This window comes from Moschus berezovskii, chromosome 17 (assembly GCF_049115385.1).
Source record: "Moschus berezovskii isolate FMDL1 chromosome 17, NW_MosBer_1.0, whole genome shotgun sequence".
NCBI lineage: Eukaryota > Metazoa > Chordata > Mammalia > Artiodactyla > Moschidae > Moschus > Moschus berezovskii.
The window spans coordinates 3,515,129-3,541,475 of NC_142476.1; the positions used below are offsets into that span (position 1 = coordinate 3,515,129).

At 52.6% G+C, this 26,347-nt stretch overlaps 3 protein-coding genes across 5 annotated transcripts in view; 1 reads left to right on the forward strand and 2 right to left on the reverse strand.

Moving 5' to 3' along the window:
* ADORA1 (adenosine A1 receptor) overlaps positions 1-3,203 on the forward strand; it is a 41,315-nt gene extending 38,112 nt beyond the window's left edge. The window contains exon 3 of the mRNA XM_088845100.1: positions 2,054-3,203. Coding sequence (XP_088701226.1) covers positions 2,054-2,693 — 640 coding nt within the window. The 3' untranslated portion in view covers positions 2,694-3,203. The remainder of the gene's footprint in view (positions 1-2,053) is intronic.
* Positions 3,204-4,413: 1,210 nt separating this feature from the next.
* MYBPH (myosin binding protein H) lies at positions 4,414-12,762 on the reverse strand. 2 transcript variants are annotated; one of them, XM_055420114.2, is made up of 11 exons: positions 12,437-12,762; positions 12,193-12,327; positions 11,293-11,460; positions 8,786-8,874; positions 8,234-8,429; positions 7,938-8,077; positions 7,206-7,365; positions 5,869-6,005; positions 5,573-5,759; positions 5,200-5,250; positions 4,414-4,673 (listed from the first exon to the last, which is right to left on the reverse strand). In XM_055420114.2, the coding sequence occupies exons 1-10, from the start codon at positions 12,681-12,683 to the stop codon at positions 5,234-5,236; spliced, it is 1,476 nt and encodes a 491-aa protein (XP_055276089.1). In that variant the 5' UTR covers positions 12,684-12,762; the 3' UTR covers positions 4,414-4,673; positions 5,200-5,233. The 2 variants fall into 2 exon arrangements, with proteins under 2 accessions (XP_055276089.1, XP_055276090.1); XM_055420115.2 differs by having other exon boundaries at positions 4,414-4,731.
* Positions 12,763-15,717: 2,955 nt separating this feature from the next.
* CHI3L1 (chitinase 3 like 1) lies at positions 15,718-25,917 on the reverse strand. Of its 2 annotated transcripts, none has more exons than XM_055420117.2 (10): positions 25,819-25,917; positions 25,562-25,591; positions 24,446-24,647; positions 23,882-23,938; positions 22,985-23,135; positions 20,934-21,055; positions 18,036-18,159; positions 17,292-17,474; positions 16,542-16,658; positions 15,718-16,345 (listed from the first exon to the last, which is right to left on the reverse strand). In XM_055420117.2, the coding sequence occupies exons 1-10, from the start codon at positions 25,865-25,867 to the stop codon at positions 16,205-16,207; spliced, it is 1,176 nt and encodes a 391-aa protein (XP_055276092.1). In that variant the 5' UTR covers positions 25,868-25,917; the 3' UTR covers positions 15,718-16,204. The 2 variants fall into 2 exon arrangements, with proteins under 2 accessions (XP_055276092.1, XP_055276091.1); XM_055420116.1 differs by having other exon boundaries at positions 15,718-16,420.
* Between the last annotated feature and the right edge of the window lie 430 nt (positions 25,918-26,347).

Here is a 26,347-nt window from a genome sequence, read left to right on the forward strand (position 1 = left end):
TCAAGAATGCAAGGATTCAATTCAGTTCGGTTGCTCAGTCGTGTCCGACTCTTTTTGACCCCATGGACTGCAGCACTCCAGGCTTCCCTGTCCATCACCAACTCCGGGAGCTTGCTCAAACTCGTGTCCATTGAGTCTCTGATGCCATCCAGCTATCTCATCCTCTGTCGTCCCCTTCCCCTCCCACCTTCAATCCTTCCCGGCATCAGGGTCTTTTCAAATGAGTCGTTCTTCCCATCAGGTGGCCACAAAGTATTGGAGTTTCAGCCTCAGTGTCAGTCCTTCCAGTGAATATTCAGAACTGATTTCCTTTAGGATGGACTGGTAGGATCTCCTTGCAGTCCAAGGGACTCTCAAGAGTCTTCTCCAACACCACAGTTCAAAAGCATCAATTCTTCGGTGCTCAGGTTTCTTTCTAGTCCAAGTCCTTTCTCATATCCATATATGACTACTGGAAAAACCATAGCTTCAGATAGGCACAAGCAATCTGGGCAGCTTTCAAGAGTCCTTGGAGCTCTGGGGACACAAGGTTACAGAGTAAGTGAGGGGTATCACGCTGTGGTGTTGGAGTCTTCTAAGGGCCTCAGTTTCCCCACTGGAATGATGAGATTGGAAATGAGTTTCCCAAGGTCCCTTCTAGAGCTCAGTTTTTAGATGGGGTGGGAGTGGGTCCAGCTTCTCATCCCCCAAATCATTCCCCTTTCCACTCCAGTAAAGTAAATACTGCTGTGGAGGAGAAAGCTGCAGATTCTCCAGGCACAGGACAGAAGAAAACAGAGCTAGAAGGAGGCCTCTGCCTTCACACCCGTGGGCCTCAGTAGCTGTTTACATGCTCAGAAGCTGCATCGGAAAATAACTGGGCAAGCTGCTGGCCCAGAGCCAGGCAGGCCCTGGCCCTTGGCACTCATTCCAAGGCCAGTGCGCGGGCCAAGGACATGCCGGCTGCTGGCTGAATTGGTTTAAAGGGAAGCGGGGAGCCCCTCTAGACTGCATCTCCTCAACCCTGGGGACAGCGGCAGAGAGAGGTGTGGCCCACAGGCAGAGGTGTCGTCCATCTCTGTGCCCTCCTAATGGTTTCATATCTGTGTGTGTTATGGCCTGAAAAGGGTTGGGGGCTCTGCCCCTTAACATGGTCCTGTTTATTTTCTTCAAAGGACACATCACAACCTGTAGCTGTATTATTTATTTCTCACTTTTATGTTTTCTATTTCGTCACTATGTGAGCTGTGTAGAGGAAGGGATTCTTTATCTTACTCCCAGCACAGAGACCAATGCCTAGCACAGAAAGCACTCAAAAAACGAATGAAAGCACCCAGGCATGCATGCCTAAATTGGAGTGCCTTGCATGTAGTCCTCAGTGACCGTCAGTTTTTTCTTGAGAATAATTCCCAATTAGTTTGGGGGAGGAGAGCTGGTTCTTGAGATGAGCCCTTCAGGAGATAAGCATTGGACAATGACTGAAAATGGAGGGGAGGTACAGATGGAGGTGGGGAGACGGGACGGAGCCCCGGGAGGCGGGCGTGGGGGAGCTTTGTATGACAGTGAGTCAGCTGGCCCACAGGGAGGGGTGGTTTGTTTGTTAATCATTCTGTTGTGTGGTCAGCTGGGAAGCACAGGATAGCCTGCACCCTCCATGTGGCCTCTGGAAGAACACTTGACTACCTTGAACGTCAGTCTTCTCAGCTGTCAAATGGGCCCTCATTCTGATGGTGCTTTTCTACCACATGGGGACTGTCATGAAGCAATGATAAGGTCACCAGTGGGGGTGTGCCAAGTGCATATGAACAATTTTTACTTTGGTAATTTTAGTAAAACTCCTAAAGGAGTTCATCTGTTATTTTCTTCTAGATTTTTCCCACCCTCAGCAGGTGACATGAGACAGTGCATTACAAATTCTGGCCTAAATTTTAGATCCCAAAGACATTGCCCTCTAGCCAAAGACAGGCACCTCCCCACTTACTGGGCCCTGGCTGAGCAAGGAGCTCCTCTTAGAGACCCCCGGGGCTGGGTAAACCGAGGAGGAGCCCTCACACTCTGCCCTCCTCTCCCTCAGGTACAAGACAGTGGTGACTCCTCGAAGGGCTGTGGTGGCCATCGCTGGCTGCTGGATTCTCTCCTTTGTGGTGGGCCTGACGCCCATGTTCGGCTGGAACAACCTGAGCGCGGTGGAGCGGGACTGGCTGGCCAACGGCAGCGTGGGCGAGCCTGTGATTGAGTGCCAGTTCGAGAAGGTCATCAGCATGGAGTACATGGTCTACTTCAACTTCTTCGTGTGGGTGCTGCCCCCGCTGCTGCTCATGGTCCTCATCTACATGGAGGTCTTCTATCTGATCCGCAAGCAGCTCAACAAGAAGGTGTCGGCCTCCTCCGGAGACCCGCAGAAGTACTACGGGAAGGAGCTGAAGATCGCCAAGTCTCTGGCCCTCATCCTCTTCCTCTTTGCCCTCAGCTGGCTGCCCTTGCACATCCTCAACTGTGTCACCCTCTTCTGCCCTTCCTGCCGCATGCCCAGGATCTTCATATACATCGCCATCTTCCTCTCGCACGGCAACTCGGCCATGAACCCCATCGTCTACGCCTTCCGCATCCAGAAGTTTCGAGTGACCTTCCTTAAGATCTGGAATGACCACTTCCGCTGCCAGCCCGCGCCCCCCGTTGATGAAGATCCCCCAGCAGAGAGGCCCGATGACTAGACTCTGCCTCCCGCCCCCCACTTTGCCCATATCTGGGGCATCTCAGCCCGGGGCTCCCCTCCCCGCTATCCTACTCGTCTCCCTTGTCTCTCCCTGCTATGGGCTGTGGCTGTGACCCGCGCCTCACGGTCCTGGGGGAGGGTTGGGAGGTCAGTCCACGGGGAGAGAACCAGGTAACCGAGGGAAAGAGGAAAGTGGCTTGGGCCTCCCCATCTGCCTGATCAACCCAAGGCAGCCCAGTGCTGCAGCCTGAGTGGGCCTGAGACTGCCGTGGGACCACATAGGCCAGAAGAGCAAGCTCAGCTCCCACAGCAGGCAGGACAGCAGCTTGTCTGACTTAGGTGCTGGGGTTGCAGCCCTGGGACCCAGCTTAAGGAGAGAAGCTCCCCGCCAAGACAGAGAGAAGGAGAGAAAGTGGATGTCCTGGCCTTGTTTTCTCTCCTGTTCTGCAGGAGAAGGTGAGCAGAGCCACTGACAGGCAGGAATCAAGGAGCGTTTAGTCCCCACCTCTCACAACCCTGTGTTCCTGGCCATGATGCTTGCCAGGGTGCCTGCTCTCCTCGCCCCAGGGATTCCAAGGTTATACTTGCGAGAGGCAGAAAGAACGGATCCAGAAATAATTTCCAGTATTTGCTTTATTTTCCACTAGCCCTTGGGCCCTGAGTGGGCGCTCCATGCTCCCTGGAACTAGTGTGGAATGGGAGGTGTGGGCCTCAAACAACCACAAGGCAGAAGCATTGAGCCCTGATTCTTGCCCTGAGCATCCCAAGTAAGAGAATGAAGTGTGACGGCTTGTCATCTGGGCCACCAACTCTACCAGCTCCACCAGTCCTCTGTGCTGGGCACCCTCCTAGGTGACAGCCCTCTTTGCTGCTTTTGGGCCAAATAGAGAGGGGAACTCCAGCCCTGTCAACTCTTGGGGACATGCTGCCTGCCTGGGGAGGAGGCGAACAAGGGAAAGTGGGCTGCCATGGGCACCATGGGATGAGTGTGACAGGCTGCTCAGGCCAGAGGAGACGCCCCTCCGGAATGTGTGGACAGGAAGGTCTTACCGGATTTTAAGTACCCTCAGCACCCCTGGCACTTAGAACTATATTCATGGGCTTTGAGGCTCTTGCAGAGTCTAGGCCTTTAGACTAGACCGTTCAGGAATTGTCTACTCCTGGCCCAAACCAGAGCTCCTGATACAGAGGAGTGAGGGGCCAGGTTCTAAGTGTGAACAGCAACTCCAGGGCTGATTCCAGGCCCTTCCCTCTCTCAGGTGGAATGTCTCCTGGCTCCCAGGGAGGGTCACTTGACTAATAAAAGATTGTCAACCCTCATGGAGAATGCACTCCACCACTGAGGGCTGCTGCTGCTGCTGCTAAGTCACTTCAGTCGTGTCCGACTCTGTGTGCAACAGACAGAAATCAGTGGTGGTGTCTGGGGAGAAATGAAAGGAATGGGGAGGGCATGGAGGCGTTTGGAGCAGGGAGGGTTCCAGAGAAGGGTGTGTCTGTTCCTGTCGTTATTCCTTAAGGGCAGCAAACTCTGAATGTGAAACAAGTTCCTAAAAGATCTCACATCTGGAAAACCCCCATGAGATCACGAGTCCCCTCCCACTGGACCTTCCTCTTGGTGTCAGAGGTGGAGCCTCCGTCATGGGGACACATTCAGCCCACCCTCCTGGAGACACAGTGCCCACCACACTGCCGTGCACTGTCACAGAGGCGCCGCAGCGTAACACCAAACACCTTTATTCAAGTGCTTCCCGCCCAGCATACGACTCTGCGGGAGGGCGCCGATCTTTGCACCTTCCAGGGCTCCTGGTGTCTAGGAAGCCTGACCAAGGGGCTGCTAGGCCCGCTTCCAGAGGAGGGACCGAGGTGAGACAGGTACCAAGGAGCAAAGCCATCAGCTGTCGCTACGGGGTGAAGACCTCGGGCCTCTGAGGCGCTTGATTCTGGGCCTGGAGGCCCTGACCCCTCGGGCCTGCGGCACCTGGCAGAGAACATTTCACGAGCCCCACTGGTAGGCAGAGCTGGGTGACGTGCACCTGCTGAAGAGGTGATATGGGGGAGAAGGCCTCCCTTCCCAGCCCCCCTCCCCTCAGGCCCTACACCCACAGCCTGGGCTCCAGCTCTCTCCCCCACCCCCCCAGCAGCTCTAGGATACACCCTCACCCATCCAGAACCTCAGATCCACCTGGGAAGGGCAGTCAGGACACGGTTGTTTCTGCTACTTTTCTGGCTGAGGAAATTATCCCATGGGGATGCCTTAGCCTAAGGTCATCCAGTTGGGACTAGACTCTATCCTGTGCCTGTCCCCTGGATGCCCACGCCTTCCAGGCCTTGCCAGCATCACCCTACCATGCTGGGTCTCCGGAGCACCACCGGGACTGCGCGGGTACCTTGCCTGTGGCTGCAGATTTATACTCAGAGCTGACTGCCACCCTCCATTCTTAAACACACCCCTGCTCCGGCCTCCACCCCCAGAAGCAGGACAGAGGGTGCATGCAGTGACTTACCTTTCTCCTCTTCACAGCTTCCACCAGAGGCTCCTCAGTGTGTGGCTGAGGCTGGGAGAGACCTGAAAGTTAGAGCTCAGGGAGGGGGTAGGTGTCTGCTGGGGACCCAAGTGCAGGGTGGGAGGTAGTGAGTCTCACGCCTTCACCCAGTGAGCTATGTGTCTTCGAGGCAGACTCCAGCCCTCCTTTTCCCTCACTGGACCACCCTCCCTCTTGGAAAGTCCTCCTGAGAGCCTGCCCTCTATCTTTACTACCTTCGTTTTGCCTTGATTTTCAGCGCTCAGTCTCATCTAGTCCAACAGGAGAAACAATGGCTTCTCCTGGCCTCCCAGCATCAGAAGGTTCCTAAACAGCAACCTCTCTCAGTCCTCACCCTTCACCTCCAGCCGGCAGTCCACAGACGCCTCCCCCAGCACATTGATGGCCTTGCAGGTGTAAACTCCGGAGTCAAAGGGGCTGGGTTTCCGGATCTCTAGGGTGCAGACACCTTGCTCGGAGAGAGCTCGGTATTTGGGATCACCCTGAATGTCCATCTTGTTTTTCATCCAGATGATCTTGGGCTGGGGGAGCAAGGTCAGAGAGAGCTGGGAAGGGTGTGGGCCAGGATGAAGCCCTCGAAGGCCACCCTCAGGCTTAGGCAGAGTTGTCTGGAAAGATTCTTCACCTCACCTTGGGTGAAGCTCGGACACTGCAGGAGAGCTGTGTGCTGTAGCCGGGGGTGGAGGTGTGGTCAGCCAGGGGCTGAGTGAACGAGGGGGCTTCTGAGAAGTCTCGTTCAACAAAGCTTTTAGGTTTGGCAACAATATCTGGTTTCAGGGGAGAAAGAGGGGATGAATTTGAGGTTACAAGAGGAGACCTTTTAAGACTGACCTCATCTGTTTTCCTGAAATAATCACTATAGCTTACAGCTAGGTATCCCATTTAATCTACACAGCATTCCTTTGGATGGGTACGTTTAACACCCCAGCGAACAGATGGAAAACTAAAACCCTTCATGGATGAGGGACTTGCCAATCTCACATAGTGAGATTGTGGCTTAAGAAGTGGAAGGTCACATGATGATCATGGTTCTTTGAGCAGAGAGCTGGTGGTCTGGAGGAAGATTGAGGGCGGGGGACAACCACTTCATCCCTGCCCCCACCTCTAGAGCCCCATGGCAGGACCCCAGGCTCCTGAGATCTTTGGGAAGCCGGGCACAGCCAACATGCAGGAGCTTAGAGTATCTCAGAGAGGCAGAGGAAAGCCAAAACCATGGCTGGGTGAGTCACAGGGAGGCAGGGAGGGGGAAGACTAAAAGCCCAGCGAGCCCACAGTTTATTTCTCTTTTTCTTTGGAGACTTTACTGGCTTTCTATTTTTAAACAAAAACTTTTTCCTAATTCTGTGCAGCTTGGGTTGGTGTTTAAAAGAGTGTGCTTTCTGTGGCCCACCTGGACTATGTGGGGCCCTTAGGCCCAACGTCCAAATGGCACACAAGGTGACAGGGAGAAAGGACTGGGACTTTCACAGTTGACGCAAGAGGACCGTGTGTCTGTGTAGAAACAGCAAATACCCGTATCTCTGTTGTCCATCTATGTGGTGCTATATTAGGGTTGCGAGTTTGCTTTTAGCAAGCTCACCAGTCTACCTAACCACACACACTGTCCTTCAGAATGGTTCTCTTGGGACGCTGTGCATGAGACCCAGTGACTGCTATGATGCTGGCAGCCACGTGGCGTCTTTGGTATTAAGTGCAGTCTCCCAAGGGGTGCTGCTCATTTGCGTGGTTTACTCTGATGTGTTTGTTGCGACCAATCAAGCACGTCCATCTTTTACAGTCACTCTGTGAATGTGTGTGTGCACGTAGCGGCGGCCTGGGTGCGGAGAAGCAGCAAAAGTTCTGGCAAGTGGACTCCTGTGAGACGTACACAGGGAGGGGTGCTGACACTCCAAGGGAAAGAAGGAGACAGATTTAAGTGTCAGCATGGCGATGCCTGGCTTGGTTTCTGGTCTTGGACCCAGACCCACCTGTCTTTATGATGTGGGCGAGCTCTTTGGTGACAGCTGCTGAGGCGCTGAGTCCACACAGGTTTTCTGAGAAAACTCGGAAGGAGTACGAGTTGCCCACGATGAGGTCGGAGACAGTGCAGGTGGTCGGGTGGTAGCGCTCCAGCACTGTGAACCATTGCTGCAAGAGCCCGGCCCTGTCATCCTCACCTCCCCATACTCTCATCCTCCTGGCACCCCCTGGGGCCTCCTCCTCTGAGGGGCTTGCTCCATGTCCCATCCCTGGGACTTGGAATGCGGAGAAGTAACTCCTGGGAGAAGACGACCTCTCTGGGGACCTCAGAGAATTCTAGAACCTTACTGGTCCAAGTGAGGCCAGATGACCTGCAAAGTTAAGAATCACCTGGGACCTCCAGAGAAGTGCAGGATCTCAGTCACCACCTCAGACCCACTGAATTAAGACCTGCATTTTAGCAAAATTCCCAGGTAATTCACATGTACATTACATTTTCAGAAGCACTGCTTTAGAGCTTGAAGGGCCCCAGAGAATCGTCCTTGCAGTCTTCAGAAGGAAACTGAAGTCCAGAGATAAAAGAGACTTGCCAAAACTCACACAGTGAGTCAGGTTGGCAGTGGGCAGACCAGAAGTCCTCGGTCCCTGTACTCTCTGTGGACAGGCCTTCCCCACCACCTCCCAGACCAACCTCTAGTCAGACTCTCCTCCCCCCGCCACCCTTGTCAAGCAGGCCTCACCCCTGTCTTTTTGTCTGCTTTCTGCACTGTGTAGCCCAGGAGCTCTGTGTTGCCTGTGTCTTGGGGCGGTGTCCACTCGAGGGCAGCGTTGCAGTTCCAGACATCCAGCAGTCTGATGCTGCTGGGGGGTCCAGGTTTCTCTGCAGGACCAGAGAGTAAGGAGCAGGGCTGGGCTCGCATCAACCCCACCCCCAACATGATTGGGCTCCTATCGCTCTCTCTTGGCCTGACCCCCCCCCCGATCATCAGTCCTGGGGCGGGAGGACCCTCAGCCCTTGCCTCCCCTGGTCCCATACCAATCACCAGGATGTTGATGGCTGCCTTGGCCTCCAGGCCTTTCAGTTGCACAGTGAGCTCATAGCAGCCTGAGTCGGCGCGCTGGGCTGAGCGGATGAAGAGGATGGAGTCCTGGTCCCCAGTGCGCACGCTCACCCGCTGGCTGTCCAGGGCATGACCGTTGTGGGTCCACAAAACCTGAGGCTTGGGGTTCCCCTGGGAGGGAGGAACTCTTTGAGTGGGAGCAGAAGGTGCCAGGCCCCCACCACCGGTTCAGGGTTCTCTGGAGCTGTGCTCAAGGAAGCTGGACGCACTAGCCTTGCCTAGGAAGGGCAGCAGCGGCTAGAGCCACAGGTGCTTCATAGAGCCTCATCGTCCGGTTGTCCAGCTGACCCCGGGGCCACCTGTCCTATTCACCGGCTGGAGAATTAACTGAGTCATGTACATCTTGATGGGTGGGTCTCAGCAGACCTCCAAAGGAACCCTGACATTTTCTGGGCTCCTCCAATACACCTCAGGTGGGGCCCTGTATTTCCACCCAAGCTCCTACCCTGGGAGGGAGGCATACCCACCTGGAAGGGGATTTGCAGGTTAATCGACTCTCCCACCTGGCGAATGTAGGTCTGACGAAGGTGGCGGGGAACACGGATCTTGGGGACCTCTGCATTAGAACAGTAGAACCAGAGTCTAGGCTTAGCACAGCAGGGGGGCAGCTGAGAGGCTTCTGTGGCAGGGGACGGGACAAACAGTGAGGCTGCGCCCCGCAGGAGGGCTCCTGGGATGCTCTGAGACTGCCTCCTTGTGGGCAGGGCAAAGCTCACTCCCCAGATCCAGGGGCCAGAATCCCCTGAGGCCCTTGGGGAGTTGAGAGACAGGAGGTTCCAGGAGGGCAGGGCCTCCACGGTGTGAACTGGTAGGCATCCTAGGCACGCCCTTGGTGCCCCAACCCTGCCAGGCTGGGATTTGCCCTGCAGCCCTGGCATTCCTGGACTCCAGATGGGCCCTGCTGGCTCCCTGGCTCCCCCTAGTGGGGACTGCGAGTGCACCTGTTGCCTGAGTTCCCAGGAAGGGAGGCCAACTCTGTCTCCTTTCTAAGGCCTCTGCCCTTCTGCCTTGCACCAGCGCAGGCCTTCAGAGACGCCCCTGTGAGATCCATTTGCGCATTGCTCTGTCCCCAAGCCAGGTGAGAGGACTGGGGTCTTTGCCCCCTAAAGGGAGCCAGAGCAGGCATACCCCCTTCCTTCTCTTTTCCCTCCCACTACCTTTCAGTCTGCGGTTGGGAGGTCCTTCCTGACACCTTACTTCCGACCCGTGCTCTGGTGGAGAACAACCTTCCTGACCATCACCTCATCGGGTGCAACCACTGAAGCTGTTGGGCGTTCCACAGGAAGCTGTAACACCCTGGCAACTCTCTGCCTAGTCGGGGTTGGGGTGGGGGTGGTTGAGGCCCCTCAGTGGCAAACAGGTGGCAGCAGTTGGTTAGTGCCGTGCAGGGTGGAGAGGGAGGAGACAGTGAGAAGGAACACGGTGTCTCTGAGGATTAGCTGTGCAGGCATTTGGCCCTGGGAGCACCAGGGGTGGAATGTTCCAGAGGCAGCTGCAGGGGGCCAGGAATGCTTGGCAGCTCCAGGTGGCTGAAGAGGGACAGCTGAGCAGCTGAGGACTCTAGACAGGGTCCCCACCCTGCCCTGCCCCTGAGAAGGGCCTGGATACTCCCTGTTTATTCAAGACCTCCTCCTGCCCTCTTCTCTCCAGGAAATCCCCTTCTTTTCTGCCAGAGGAATTTTAATGGAGTAGTGGGTGCTGAGTCTAGCTGACTCCTCCAATGTTAGGCCTTGAGGTCGAGGGTCCTGGCCCCCACAGGCTCTCAGAGTCCGAGTTCTCTGTGACATCAGGGAGGGTCCAATGTCCCCTTCCCAATCAGGAGGGCTCCCTGCCACTTCCAGGCTAGAATCATACTGAGCTGCCAGGTGGGACCATGTCTCACCCAGACTCAAAGGATGGACATGTCCTCTCATTCTGAAATTCACCAGAAAAGATTGCTTGCCACCTGGTGGGACAGGAATGGTCCTGTGTGGGAGTCAGTTCTGGAACTTCCACTAATAGTCTGGGTGACCTCAACAGAGTCCTGGGGTGCCTTGGCTTGGATGGACCAGCCACAACAGTCTATAATTCTATATTGCCTAGCCCTGTGGTTCCCACATCTCTCAGGCCTTAAAGTTGAAAAGTATTTCCTTGAATCCAAACTTGACTCCCTTCTGTGGCCATGAAGCCCCCTCTTTCTGGAGGCCTTGTCTGGAACTGCAGGGTGCCCCTCTGCCTCTGGGAGAGAGGAGGGGAGGACAAGCAGGAAGGTGGAGGAGGCCTCGGGCCACCTGCTGGCCCATGTCTCTTGTCACTCTGGGGCTCTGGGCTGTCCCCAGAGACCTTGGATCAGACCAAATGACTCACTGCCATTAACAGACTGAAACCCGATCAGCCTTGGGAGGGGAGCAAGGGTAGGCTTGAGGCTAATGCACCCTACAAATAGAAATCTTAGCAAGGAGACAGCAGCTGGCCTCCCAGGTTTCCAGTTCAGCACTGGCTTCTGGGGATGGAGAAACTTTCACAGGTCTTTTGCAGGGTGTTCGTCTTCTTTCCACTAGGGATGTGATACAGTAAGAGGCAAACAAAGAGTTTTCTCTGTTCCAAAACCTTTGGGAGAATCTGGAACCCAGGTCATATGAAATGAGCAGAAAATGAGCTTCTATGGCTGCTGAAAGGATTATGATTAGATAGGAAGAATGAAATGACTCTAAGCTTGGGACTCGGAGGCAGGTGACTGGGGCAGCATGAGCTTTCGTTTCTGGGGGAAGGGAAGCCCTTCCTCCAATGCTTCCGAGCCGGACCACCCAGAAAATTGGCCTCTTTGACCTCCAGAGACTCCTTGCTGCTGAGGAACCTGGAACTTTCTTAAGATGGTGCTAGCAGGTGGCTTGTGCACGTGAGTGTGGGGAAGCAACTCTACCCATTGGCCTCCTTTTCTCCGTCCATTAGCTAAGGTGCCTGGGAAGGGCTGGGGAGCAGGGATGGGCTTTACCGATGGTCTCCTGGATGTGGACGAGCTGCTCCAGCACCGCTGGTGGGCCAGCCCCTGCAGAGCTCACTGCAGCCACACGCACGAAGAACTTGTCACCTACAGCCAGGTTCCGCACGGTCTGCTGGGTCACCATCATGGGCCGGGCATTCACAGGCACCCAGTCCAAGGCTGAGAGAAATGAAGACAGTACAAGGCCCTGACCCCATGGCCCCGGGCACCCTTTCTCAGTGGGGCTCCCCTTCTCACTGATGGTCTGAGGAAGCTGGCCTTCCTTTCCGGGCCTTATTTTCCTTTTGCTCTCCCTCCCTGACTTCTCATGTGTAAAATGGCATCAAAGCCACCTTGTGTCAGAACTCTTGAGGGTGGCCAGAGATGGGATTGCTGAAGCCCAGAGCGGCTTGGACACGCTCGGCAAGCCACACAGCAAGGTAGGGGCAAGGGCAGGCGCCAGACTGAACTCGGCCGCAGCGGAGGTGGACAAGATGGCGGACAAGATGGCAGCCTGAGGCGTTGGCCACAGGCCCGCTGTTTCTCCTCACCGTCTCTTGTTCTAACTTAGGCCTCTCCATCAGCATCTCTACAAGCAGGGCCCGCTGAATCTCAGCACCTCCTTAATTCTTACAGAGGAGAACCCCAGTGTCACCCACACTTTTATCCTTGTTACTCAGAGGCTTCCTGGAGCTGGAGGCCAAGGCACCTGCTGAGGTCCTTTGGATACCCTCCTGCTTTCAGAGCTGTGTAGGTGAGCAAGACACAGTCCGTGAGGCTTAAGCAGACTGCCTCCACTCCCTCTCTGCGTCTCCCTCTGGACTGACTCAACTGCAGAGTCTGGGGGCTTATCCCTGCTGCCCGCCCAGGCCCACCTCCCCTCCGTATATGAGGGCTTAACCCGGAGCTCACCTCCCTCTCGACGGAGTTCCAGCACATAGCCCTGGAGCCCCAGCCTCCCCAGCCTCTCTGGAGGCTCCCAGCTCACAGTCACCGAGCTGTCACTCACATCCTCCACGGCCAGCAGCAGCGGGGCACTGGGAACATCTGAGGGAGAAGCAGGGGGCGGTGAAGGGGTTTGCAGCCGAGACCTCGCCCACCCCACCGCTCCCTGCCATGACTGCCTCCCCGCTCCGCCCGCCCCAGCTCTCATCACCTTCACGTGGAAGTGCAGGGTCAGTGGCTGCAGGGGCTGCGGGGGCTGCAGAGGCTGCGGGATCAGGAGGCTGATGGGAAGACTCCTGTGGCTCGGAAGCCTGCTGTCCCCCGGGAGCCTGCTCCCCCCCAGGAGCCTGCGGAGCTGCCGTGTCTCCAGAAGGCTCTGTAGGGGGCACATGTGCAGACTCAGAGGCGGTCTCCTCCAGACCACAGGCAGGGGCCTCTGAGGTGGCTTTTTCTGTCATTGCAGTGCCTGCTGGAGGGTCAAGCTGGAGGGTGCAGGGATTAGCACTGGAGGAGCTGTGCTTCCAGGGTGCCTGGGACTACCTAGGTCCAGTCTTATATAGTCAGGGGGCTGCCCCACCCCCAAGCAAATGTTCCCAGCTGTGGGGTCAGGTCAGGCAGGGGGACTGAAGGGAGAGGGAGGCGCCTAGGCCAGGAATAGCTCTCGGGGAGGAACTGCAAGGGTCCCTTGAGGAGCGCACAACCTCCTCCATCATCCCGATTGAATCTTAGAGACAGGGTTCTTGTGCCCAGATGGGAGGAGGGCACAGATCAGTGAGATGGGACGTTGCCAGGAGCCTGTGCCAGGGGTCAGGGCATTGGGAACAAGAGCTTCCTTCTGGATAATGAACTCAGGTCAGGCTCTGTGTGTTTGGCCTCTGTGGGGCCACTTGTGCTCAGGGCTTCTCAGCTTAGGTGCACACAACCTGAAGCAGTCTTCTCTTAGAGCACTCCCAAATTTGTTCCTGGGGTCCCACACTCCCCTAGTCCTCACGTTCTCTGGAAATTTTCACTTGGGCTGTATGAGGCTGAGGGCCTAGAGAGGGAGGGAACTGAGATGCCCAAAGTGGGCTGCATTGCAGGGAGTCTTCTAACAATGGGACCCCAGGAAGGGAGTCCAAGGCCCCAGGTTTCCCAGCCTCTCAAATTCCTGTTCTGGACCTCAGTTTCCCGTCTGTTACAGAGGGCATTATGACAGTGCCCTAGCCCTTGGGGTGAAATCAAGTCGTAAGACAGATCTGGAAGAGATCTTGGAGGAGGACAGCACTCAGAGACTTCTAGAGGCCTCGAAGCGCAACATGGCATGGACATTTGCGTGCCATGGGGGAAATGAGGCAGTTATGGACAAATTTCTAGTCACTGAGTCATTCATCCAATAAAACATTAAGGTGTGTTGCTGGTGGGAGTGTAGATGGGAGCAATCTCTTTGAAAAAAGTAAGATGGTATCTAGTCAAATTGAAAATGTGTGAGCCAGCAGTTACAGTCCCGGAAACAGGCATGTAAACATTCACAGCAGCATTGTTTATAACACTGAACTTGGAGAACACAGCTCTGCCTCAACAGAGGAATGCATAAACAAGTGGCGTGTATGTGCACCTATAAACCAAAAATGGAAAAAAATGAGCAAACTTCAGCTCCACGGTTGATCTGACAGACATAACAGGGAGCGAAAGAAGCTGGGCACAGGGAGTGATGCGACCCCAATCATACCCCATTCAGACACGGGCAGCACCGGCTCTCTTCTTCAAGGGGCATCTTTAGGTGACAAGACCACAAAAGAAGGCAAAGAAGATTAGGATAATGCTTGCCTCTGGGTGGAGGGACAGAGATATGGAGTTTCAGAGGCACGAATGAGGTCTTGTTTCCTGTCCTGGGTAGTAGTTATATAGGCTTTCACTATATAGTAATTCCTAATATATATATATATATATATATTGTGCGCTCTTCAGCATGTATGATATATCCTACCATTTTAAAATCAATGCCCGTGTAATTTATTTCAAGCCATCAGTCACGTTCACACTCTGCCCCTTCCCCAGGGCTGGGGGCACAGGAGTGTGGCCACGTCCCACGGTGACTGTCCTTTTTGGGAAGGGCAGTGGAGGGCCTCAGGAGCCTCTCAATCCTGCCCTGCTTGGGTGCCCAGGCCCTCTGCTGGGTGAGTCAGAGTCCTGCCGGGCAGGATGCATGTCCTGGAGACCCGATCCCCATCCCTGGCCTCTGACTCTGCAGCTATAAGTGAATGTGACTAACTCTGCGGGACCCTGAGTCAGCCCTGCAGAGCCTGTCCCAGGATGGGGGAAGGGTGGCTGGGGGAGGTGAGGAGTGGGTTAGTTGCACTGGAGAACTCACAGCTCCTGGGATTTTAAAGACCCCCGTGTGGTGGGAGGGCCATGGGCACGGATTGGGAATGCTGGGCCCACTGGCCAGCAGTGAAATGCCAGGCAACCTTGAAGCTCTGGCCAAGTTCTCACTCTCTTTGCCTTTAGCTTGGCAGTGACCTTGGGATTAGTTGCTTCTGCCCTGCTCCAGCTAGTTCAGATTTCAGGGAGGCCGATAAATATTTCCTTTCCCCACACCTCAAACTAGTGCCACAAACCACTGGGTCAAGTCACAGATAATTCAAACATCCGGGAATCCACAAATAAATTCTCTTTGATTTTGGAGCATGCAGATGAACTCTCTTTGGAGAAAAAGCTTGTCTGAGGCTCTTGGAGTGTGCAGGAACTGTTAAGAACATCTCTGCTTCATGAAGGCTGGAAGCCTGGCTGACCTTCTGAGCTCGTCCTGTGTGACCCACACTGTCTCATCTGGCCCCCACCTTGTGTCCCAGGCTGGGCCAAGGAGCCTTGATTTCTGCATGGGCTGAGGACTGAGTGTGTCCTGAGAGGGGAGAGACAGAGGGCTAGGCTACAGCCCTATGACATCTGACCAATTTCAGCCCAGCAATGAAAACGGCTCTTCTAAGGTGATGAGCAACTGGTCACTGAGAGTGTTAGGGGAACTTGGAAGGCCAGCTCTCAAGGTCTGCAGACTCTAGACCTGGGATTGTGGGAACAATATGTGAGGTAACATTGGTGTCTCCTTCTAACTCTGAGTCCAGGGTCAGGACTTTCTCTAACTTGGCCCTGTATTGGCTCCTACCCCTCCCCAGGGTGAGAAGAGATGAAGGGCTAGGATTAAAGGGTTTCCTTCCTAGTGCCTGCTAGTCCCTGGAAACAGAAAAGGCTTCTTTCAACAAAGAACCGTATAGAGAAGTCTGGATAACAATGACTTTAAGATCTAGTAGGCTTCCAGCACTCTTGGGTTAAGTCCACAACCGATGGATCTGGTGATGCCTGCCGCTTTGGGGGATGCCCTGGAGGCAGCAGAGGACAGGGTGGTCTCACTTTCTGCACCTCAGGGCTCCCAAGTCTGAGAGAAAGGAATCCAAAAGAGAGGCGGAAGGTGAGCCCAGTGGGGCCACAGATACTGAAGCAAGCGACAACAACGGGTGAGCCCTGGTGCTTTATTGAGCAGGTGCAGAACCAGCAAGGGGAAGTGGGACGGGGACGCCGTTATGTTCCCGGGAAAAGGTTTCAAGCTAGGCTTTGCAGATGGTGTAATTAGTGTGGTTGCTGCTTCTTGTAAGGCTGTGTGGCAGCAGAGCTTGCCAAAATGGCGTCCTTAGGCGTCAGACCCCGGGAGTAAGCAAGGGGAAGAAATCTCCTGGTGTCGGGCTTTGCGCTGCTGAGCATTCTCGATTGTCAGCAGGTATGTGCTGACCCTGAGCCGTGCGCTGTGCTCGCCCCGCAGCCCCACCCCGGCCTGCCCCCCAACCAGAGCTGAGCTCAGGCTGCAGAGCTGTGGCCCTCACATGGGCCCAAGGAAGGGAGGCTGAGGCTCAGCAGGTCCCCAGCAGGACAGGAGATCAGGCTTCTGGTCAGTCAGGGCCAAGGGTGAGCGGCATCTCTGCCCTACTGTGAGCCCAAGGGCAGTAGGCTACACCCCAGCAAGCACATCCTTGACGGCACTCGTGAGAGGAAAGGGCAGGTTCTGCCCACAGAAGGTGCCCCGGAAGTCATCCAAGTCCAGGGCCCACACCATGGCGCCAGCCAGCTGCCTGTTCCTCAGGTACCGTGCCTGGTGGGGAGACCCAAGGCGGGCGTGGCTGGGTTCCCTGTGCCAGGGTGCACATGGGGGCATGCTATCTAGAAGCTTCCGCAGGGGAGAGAAAAGCAGACACTGGACTGAAACGCCCCTGCACCCAAGCCCCACCCTCAGTGCAGGGGGCGTCCCTCTGGCTTTTCATCTGGGGGGTGTGGACTTGTGAACATACCTTGTTTTTGACGCTTTCCTGGTCGTCATACGCCACCCACTGGTTGCCCTTGGTGGCATAGGGGACCTGCTGGTCACGGAGTCTATGGGCGGTGGCTCCGTGGAGGAAGTCACAGATCTGAGCAGAGAACAGGGCAGGGATGGCTGGGGAGCTGTGCTGAGACGTTGCCAGTCACTGGGGGGAATGCTACCCCCCAAATCTATTGCAGCCCCTTGCTTCATCCTGCAAGTTGTACCTGCCCCTAGAACCTGCAGGTTTCAGGCTGCTGCTGCTAAGTCGCATCAGTCGTGTCCGACTCTGTGCAGCCCCATAGATGGCAGCCCAACAGGCTCCTCTGTCCCTGGGATTCTCCAGGCAAGAGTACTAGAGTGGGTTGCCATTGCCTGCAGGTTTCAGGGAACTTTACTTAAAACAGATGCAAATATCCCGGGGTTCTGTGGCTGCTCTGCAATGACACTGAGGACTGGCCAAGGCAACTCAGAGCAACAGAGGTTGGGTCAAAACAAAAGAACCTACCTCTTGGCGGTTGCTTTTTCCTGGACTAAAAGGAAGGCCCCAACTTGGTGGCCAGAGGCGATGAAGACGTGATGTGCCTGCCCTTCTCCTCCCCCTTCTCCACAGTGCTAGGTCTGCTGGAATTTTTTTTTTTTTTTTTAATTTTCAAAGGAGTAAAGTGGTGGTGATTTGGAGGGTCACCTTCCCCAGGGATGCTGATGCTGTGGGAAATCTTACCTTCTTCCTAGCTCATACCTCATAATAGGCAAGGATCCCTTTCTCCTTGGTGAACTGGCCTGGTATTCCCGGCCCTGAGATGGGGGCTCCCACATCTGTCTTGGAAGATGCCAGAGTGAAGCTCCTCCCAAAAGTGGGGATACCCATCACCAGCTTATTGGCTGGAGCCCCCAGCCTCAGCATGTAGCTCACAGCGTAGTCCTGGGTGTGGGAAGAGCAGAACAGTTTCAGCAGTTAGTCTAGGAGGGAAAAGGTCGTGCAATTCCCACTGCTGCCTTGAAAGGCGTTCCAGATCTAGATGCATCTGGAATTCCCTTCCTTCTGGGAACTTATAATGTCAGTCTAAAAAACACTGTACAGTGTCCATCTCAAAGAAATCCTCTTAGGTATAGGAAGAGATGCTGTTTGGTGGTTGCAGAAATCAGGTGACTGGCTCAGGTTTCACAGCACAAGTGGCAGGGCTAGACTAGACTCTTGGCTTCTCAGCCCCCAGCCCTCTTTTGCTCTTTCCCATCTGCTCTGTGCCTTCACCCTATAGGCCCGTCAGGAGATATCTTGATTCTTTATGTAAGTATCACCTCCTCAGTTCCCAGAGCCGTGGAGAATGCATGAACTTTGCGCCTCAGATTCCTCATCTGTGAAGTGGTCCCCGAGCCCCTCCCTCACAGGATTACCAAGGAGTGGAGAGGTCAGCGTGTGAGCTCCTGCAGGCAGCAGGTCTTTGTGACCCCCTCTCAGCCTTCCCTCCTTTGGGACACTCACAGCGTTACTGAATCTGTCAGAACTTGCATCTTCCTGGCCTCGAAACAGGGGGCTGTGATGTCCTACTGTCTGGCGCCAGGCTCCATGAAAGTCATAGGTCAAAAGGCTGATGAAGTCCAAGTGTCTATAGAAGGGTGGATGCAGGGCAAAAAGAAAAGTTTAAAAGCACACCACCCCAACAGGATGTGAGCAAGAAAAACAGGCAGCCGTTAATCCAAAATCCGATAGAACCCAGTGACCAGACTAGGCTGCTGGACCTAGGCTCCCGCTCAGGGTCCCACAGGAGCATTCAAAGTAAGAACAGGGCTCTTCCTATCTGCTCCCAGGACACAACTGGGAGCTGCCCTCCAGCACATCTCAATCCCTAGTCTCCAACCACATTCATCTTTGAGAAAGCAGATTAATATCATCAGTAACTAGCCTTGTGGGGAAAGAGCAGGACCAAAGGATGGCCTGAAACTATGTTTCCTTGGCATAGGGAGTAAGGTTTCTACACACACAGATTAGGAGTCTCCAGGTGGATTGCATGAATATGAGCTTTAGGTATTTGGGGCAAATGATTGAGAGCTGCCTCATTCCCACCCTCTAAGTGATCAATGATCACTTGACCACCCTGTGATCAATGCAAAGAAATAGAGGAAAACAATAGAATGGGAAGGACTAGAGATCTCTTCAAGAAAATTAGAGATACCAAGGGAACATTTCATGCAAAGATGGGCACAATAAAGGACAGAAATTGTATGGACCTAATAGAAGTTGAAGATATTAAGAAGAGGTGGCAAGAATACACAGAAGATCTATACAAAAAAGATCTCCATGACCCAGATAACCACAATGGTGTGATCACTCACATAGAGACAGACATCCTGGAGTGCAAAGTCAAGTGGGCCTTAGGAAGCATCACTATGAACAAAGCTAGTGGAGGTGATGGAATTCCAGTTGAGCTATGTCAAATCCTAAAAGATGATACTGTGAAAGTGCTGCACTCAATATGCCAGCAAATTTGGAAAACTCAGGAGTGGCCACAGGACTGGAAAAGGTCAGTTTTCATTCCAATCCCAAAGAAAGGCAATGCCAAAGAATGCTCAAACTACTGCACAATTGCACTCATTCCACACGCTAACACAGTAATGCTCAAAATTCTCCAAGCCAGACTTCAACAGTACATGAACTGTGAACTTCCAGATGTTCAAGCTGGATTTAGACAAGGCAGAGGAACCAGAGATCAAATTGCCAACATCTGTTAGATCATTAAAAAACAAGCGAGTTCCAGAAACACATCTATTTCTGCTTTATTGACTATGCCAAAGCCTTTGACTGTGTGGATCACAACAAAATGGAAAATACTTAAAGAGGTGGGAATACCAAACCACCTTACCTGATTCCTGAGAAATCTATATGCAGGTCAAGAAGTAATAGAACCAGACATGAAATAACAGACTGGTTCCAAATAGGGAAAGGAGTATGTCAGGTTCTATATTGTCACCCTGCTTATTTAACTTATATGCAGAATACATCACATGAAATGCTGGGCTGGATGAAGCACAAGCTGGAATCAAGACTGCACTGAGAAATATCAACAACCTCAGATATGTAGATGACACCACCCGTGAAGAAGGAATAAGGAACTTCTTGATGAAAGTGAAAGAGGAGAGTGAAAAAGTTGGCTTAAAACTCAAAATTCAAAAAACTAAGATCATAGCATCCAGTCCCATCACTTCATGGCTAATAGATGGGGAAACAATGGAAACAGTGAGAGACTATATTTTGGGCTACAAAATCACCACAGATGGTGACTGCAGTCATGAAATTAAAAGATACTTGCTCCTTGGAAGTAAAGCTATCACCAATCCTGGATAGCATATTAAAAAGCAGAGACATTACTTTGCCAACAAAGGTCCATCTAGTCAAAGCTATGTTTTTTTCCAGTAGTCATGTATGGATGTCAGAGTTGGACTATAAGGAAAGCTGAGTGCTGAAGTATTGATGCTTTTGAACTGTGGTGTTGGAGAAGACTCTTGAGAGTCCCTTGGACTACAAGGAGTTCCAATCAGTCCATACTAAAGGGAATCAGTCCTGAATATTCATTGGAAGGACTGATGCTGAAGCTGAAGCTCCAATACTTTGGCCACCTGATGGGAAGAACTGACTCATCTGAAAAGACCCTGATGCTGGGAATAATTGAAGTCAGGAGGAAAAGGGGATGACAGAAGATAAGATGGTTGTGTGGCATCACTGACTTGATGGACCTGAGTTCGGTAATGGACAGGGAAGCCTGGCATGCTGCAGTCAATGGGGTTGCAAAAAGTCAGACATGACTGAGCAACCGAACTGAAGTGGTCAATTAAAGCAATGAGCCTACATGTGCCTGAGATCCTAAAGAAGATTCTAGTCAGAGTGAAGAGTCTTTGTTTCTTACTCTTGGGTTTCCTAAGATCCATGTCTTGTTCCACCAAGACATCAAGATGCTTGGCTGGAGATTGCTCATCGCCACATGCATGAGGAGGCAAGCTGAGGAAAAGGGACAGGTAGAGAAGAAAGGGGAGTCTCTGAAAGACAGAGTCCCTTGAGGACTCTCCAGCGGCCTAGAAACGAAAGGCATTATGAACTGCTGCTGTGCCCTTCCAGAGACTAGTGACTGACTCATTTGTTTAACTTTCTCTACTTCTTTTCCCACAAACATACTTTCATAACAATTTTCTCAATTGGTCAGCACAATATCCCAAGTGAAAAGGAAAGATAGGGATTATTACACCCCTTCTGACAGATGGGAAGGCTGAGGCACAGAAAGGTGATATGACTTGCTCAAAGTCACACATCTCTGGAGAAATTTGGACCAAAAGCCCAGTCTTCTGATTGTACATAGACTGCTAAGGCAGAGTAGGTCAGGAGACTCACTGGGATATCTGGGCGATGTCATAGCCTCTGTCAATAGCAGTCTTCCCTGCAGGCACTGCTGCGCTGAGCAGGAGCCGCTCTGTGCCTGCTTGGGCTTCCCTTACAAACTCAGCCTTCATTTCCTGGTTGGGAGAGAAGCAGGTGAGTGACAGCAAGCCTTGTGGAGAAAGATCTTTGAGCATGTCATTGGCCTTCCCTGTCTGCTGTAATCTCCAACCAGACTGGAGTTTAGTGGGAATGATAAAGTGGTCCCATCCACAGGCTCACCCATCCTCTTCCTAAAAAAAAATTTGGGCCGATCTCATCCCTACACCCCATGCATACTCATCAGTATTCAATTTTTCTTTATCCTGGAGGGACCATGAGAATAAAGAGTGATCCCACTTAGTCCACAGATAGAGCTGGAAGACATTTGCCTGTTGGTCTGTGCTTTGTTTAAGCTAGTAAATGAGGACACGAAATTAAAGTGATTTATACTGATTGTTGTTCGATCTGTTGTTCTGCTCTGTTCAGTCGCCAAGTTGTGTCTGACTGTTTGCGACCCCATGGACTGCTGCACGCCAGGCTTCTCTGTCCCCCACCATCTCTTGGAGTTTGCCCAAGTTCATGTCTATTGAATCAGTGATGCCATCCATCCATCTCATCCCCTGTCACCCCCTTCTCCTTCTGCTTCAATCTTTCCCAGCATAGGGTCTTTTCCAATGAGTCGGCTCTTCACATCAGGTGGCCAAAGTATTGGAGCTTCAGCTTCAGTGTCAGTAAGTCTAATGAATATTTAGGATCAATATCCTTTAGGATGGACTGGTTTGATCTCCTTGCAGCCAAGGGACTCTCAAGAGTCTTCTCCAGCACCACAGTTTGAAGCATCAATTCTTCAGTGCTCTGCCCTCTTTCTGGTCCAACTCTCACATTTGTACATGACTACTGGAAAGACCAAAATTTTAATTATATGCACCTTTGTCGGCAAAGTGATGTCTTTGCTTTTTAATACACTGTCTAGGTTTGTCATAGCTTTCCTCCCAAGAAGCAACCATCTTCTAATCTCATAGCTGCAGTCACCATCCACAGTGATTTTAGAGCTCAGGAAGAGGAAATCTTTCACCGCTTCCACCTTTTCACCTTCTATTTGCCATTAAGTGACGGGGCTGGATGCTCTGATCGTAGTTTTTTTAATACTGAGTTTTAAGCCAGCTTTTTCACTCTCCTCTTTCACCCTCATCGAGAGGCTCTTTGGTTCCTCTTTGCTTACTGCCATTAGAGTGGTATCATCTGCGTATCTGAGGTTGTTGATATTTCTCCCGGCAATCTTGATTCCAGTTTGTAATTCACCCAGCCCAGCATTTTGCATGATGTGCTCTGCATATAAGTGAAACAAACAGGGTGATATACAGCCTTGTCATACTCATTTCTCAATTTTGTACCAGTCAGTTGTTCAGATTCTAACTGTTGCTTATTGACCCACATAGTTTCTCAAGAGACAGGTAAGATGGTCTGGTATTCCCATCTCTTTAAGAGTTTTCCACAGTTTGTTATGATTCACACAGTGGAAGGCTTTATTGTAGTCAATGAAAAAGAAGTAGATGTTTTTCTGGAATTCCCTTGCTTTCTCTATGATCCAGCGAATGTTAGTGATACTGTGAACAATCTGTTTGATTGCTCTGCCCATAAGGTAACTAGAGATGCTCGGGCTGCCCCCAGATGGAGTTGAGTATCCCTGACTTAGTGCATGCTTGGGAGTGCGCAGAGTCAGTTTGAGAATGAATAGAGGACAGTGATGCTCGACTACGTGCAGTGAGGAGCAGGTGCTCTGGTTAGTGAATGCTGCCTCTTAGAACCCCAGCACCTCCCACTGTTTTCAGAGGATGTCTTCCCTGCTGTGTCAGACCTCAGGACACAGGCCTGTCTGTCTTACCTTTGGTCCAGATCGCAGGACTCTGCAGCAAGGAGGCTTTAGTCTCCCTTTGCCTGCCTCAGAAGAACATGCCCGAAGATAGCTTCTGCCCTCCCCACTCCTTGGTGCTCCCTGGCCCTTTCCCCAACCCGACCAGCACCTTGACCAGAGCGGTGAGATGTCGCTTGTCTCTCCACCCGGGGTAGAGCCATGCTATGTCCAGTCCATCAAAGCCATGGGTCCGCAGAAATGGTGGCACTGACTTGATGAAAGTCCTGCGACTCTGGGTCTTGGAAGCTGTTTTGGAAAATCTAGAACCAAAATCACCACAGTAGAGTGCTCAGCACCAAAATGCTGGGTGCCTTGGCCCTTTGGAGGGGTCTCTGGGGCATGTGCAGCTGGGAGCCTGAACCCACACAGCTATAGGAAGGCATGGTTGGGACAGGATCCACTTCTAATCATCTTATTAATAGAAAGAACATGTGCATTATAATCAGATATCCCTGGCTCTACCACCTAGTAGCCAAGCCAGTTTGAGCAGATTATAACCTGAGCCTCAGTCTCCTCCTCTGTTAAACAGGCATAAATGTAATATCTCACAGTGCTATTATGAGGATTACATGTGATAGTAGTTGGACAGGATGCCTGACACATAGTAACCACTCAATAAATGAGAGTTGTTATAGCCATTACCTTAACTCTTTTTAAAGCTGCTCCAACCCAGGGTCTCCACTCCCAAATTCCCATTCATTCCATCTTGCTCCTTCCAACCCTTAGGACAGTATCCCTTCAAATGTCTTTGTTTTCATGTCTGAGAAGTAGTAAAAAAGAGCATTGGCAAGAAATCAGAACTTTGACTGCCATTTTGCTATGTGTCTCTTGGCAAATTCCTTCCCCTTTCTGGGCTCTGGTTTCATGATTGCACATGATGCAAACTCCTGACAACCATTCACGTCCCTGTGCCTGACATTCTGGGATCCCTGTGACCTTCATCCCATGGGTGTAGAGAAACCTATACTTCCTCTTATCCCATCATCCTCTGGGGAATGCATCCTACCTTTGAGGACCGAAGTTCCATCCTCCAACAGATAGGAGGGTCTTCAGTTTGGGGTTCCTGTGGGGCACAGAGAGGCAGGAAGGCTGGGGTTGAGTGAAGTTGCTGTGACATGGGGTGGCCCCATGTTTAGGAAGCTGTAGTAGGCTTCTAGCTTTGGGTAAAGGCTGAATCAGGCCTCCAAGGCCCTTCCAACCTTGAAATTCACTATTCTAAGATTTTCTAAGTATTTGTGGCACTTATTCTGAGATGTGTTTCCCCTCCAGAGGGGAAGCCACAATATGGCAAAGTAGAACCATGAACATTTTCTCTGTGGAGAGGCACCTTCAGGGGACAGAGAAAATTCCTTCTCCCAGGGGAGTTCAGCTATGACTTTTCTGCAGAATCTTCTATACCCTGACCTCTGCCCTCATCACTTCCTCCCATTTGAGCCAAGGCCTTCCAATTCCCCACCCAGAAGTGAGTCCCAGGGACCTTGACCATCCCCTTGAGCAGGCATACTTTACCCTGAAACCAGCTCTCCTAACCCTCCATCTTTCTCCTGCCCTAGCTAGTCAGCGGTCCAACCTGTTCTTGAGTGTGTTCAGTGTGTCATAGAGCGTCACGTCATTCCACTCCCAGGTGTCGATCTCATTGTTGCTTATGTTGGCAAAGCTGTAGATGACGTGGCTGCACAGGAAGGGGTCGATGGCATCTGGGAAGCAGCTCCCATCCAGCTCCCGGTACTGGGACCAGCTGGTGTAGTAGCAGATCAGCTTGTATGCAGCACCTGAGCAGAAGGTTAGGGTGGGCCCTGGGCCACGGTTGAGCCAGGGACCCTCTGACTGAGCCCCGAGCTGAGCACCAGTGGGGTTTTGGGGAGGGGCGGGATGGATGGGTAGAATTGTGAGCAAAGTTAAAATTCTCAGTGAAAGGAACTGGCTCAAGGGAGTTCTCTGCCTGGTGAAAATAAAACCTAGTTTGAAAATGCTTAGGAAAGACCAAACATGGTAGATAAATATACTGCAGACTATGAACAGAACACTGTGTGGAGTGAGGGGGCTCTGATGAATAAAGATGAGATGGGACTTGTTGCAAGTAAGGAAGGTTTCCTGGAGGCTTTGAAGGAGAGGAGTGGCCTAGCACCAAACAGCCAGTGTTAGAAGACCTTTGCTTTCAGGAGTCCTTGATCTGAGAGGCTCTGGCCTGTCTCTTCTCTGCCTTCATGGGGGAGGTACCCCTGACTTGTAACCCACCCAGAATGGCCATCTCTGGGCCCCTCAGTCCATCCCCCTAGCCAGGACACAATAACCCAGTGGACCAGAAATTTCCCACTCTCTTCTCTTTCTAATTTCTGCTGCTGCAGAGCAGGCCTTTTCTGCCTTCTTGATTGTGGGGGAAGAAGAGTGGGCATCACTCATCCACACTGTTCCTGTGTTCCTGTTAGTGGGTCCCTCTAGGCTATTGGTTGAAGCCTTCACTGAACCTGAGTCTTTGGAAGTTTTTAATTTTGAAAAATTTTAAATATACAGAAAAGTAAAGAGCAGTATAATAAACATCTATATATTATCACCTTGGTTTAGCAAATGCTAATATTTCTGAGCCATTTGAATCACAGAAGAAACTGGGAAAAAGTGCCAAGGTCCCTTCCACACAGCCCTCACCACACCCCCACCTCCCATGACTTAAAAGGTGGTTACTTACAGCTCTGGAGCAGCACCAGGACCACAAAACCTGGAGGGAAATCCAGGATGAGACCCCCTGCAAGCACCTCTGGCCCTCCCTTCTGCTCCCTGTGCCCGCCCTGCCGCCACCGCCACGGAATCCAGGGCCTCCTCACACCAGGCACCTCCTCTCTCTCCCCTGGCTCTGCTCCGCCCCTTCTCCCACCCACTGCCTCTCCCCACAGCAGGTAAGAGGCCAGCCTCTGCAGGCAGTATCTCTGCGGCTGACCCAGAGACCTGTCCGAGCCGCCCTCAGCCCCATCCTGGCTGCAGCAGAGGAGGACATGGCGCAGCCTCTTCCTCTGCCTTCAGGTTCCCGGCGCCCAGCTACCTGAGCAGGACGATTCCTGAGCCTCCAGCTTCCTCTTATACCTCCTCTTCTCCACTCCCCTGCACCGCAATCCTCCCTTTACAGGAACCGAGCTGTGTGTCAGTGAAGGAACTGGCAGACTGTGAAGTGGCGGGGGAGGAGCACTGTGGGCCACTGGAGGCGGATTGGGAAACCCTGGAGAGTCTTGAAAACTTGGGCCAGGTCTTCCTGAGGCATCTGCCAGTAGAACAGCCATTAGAGGGATTATCTGGGGGCTCCTGGGGCCAGTGACTCAGCCTCCCACTCACTCCCAAAAGTCAGCAGTTCCCCAGCTTTTCTGGCAACCCCTACCTTTGCCTCTCCAGCCCTCTGTCCAGGCCTTTGGCCAGGCTGAAACTGGGCACAATTGAATTCTGCAACCCGCAGCACCTCCAAACAAGGCTGTCATTTCTTCTC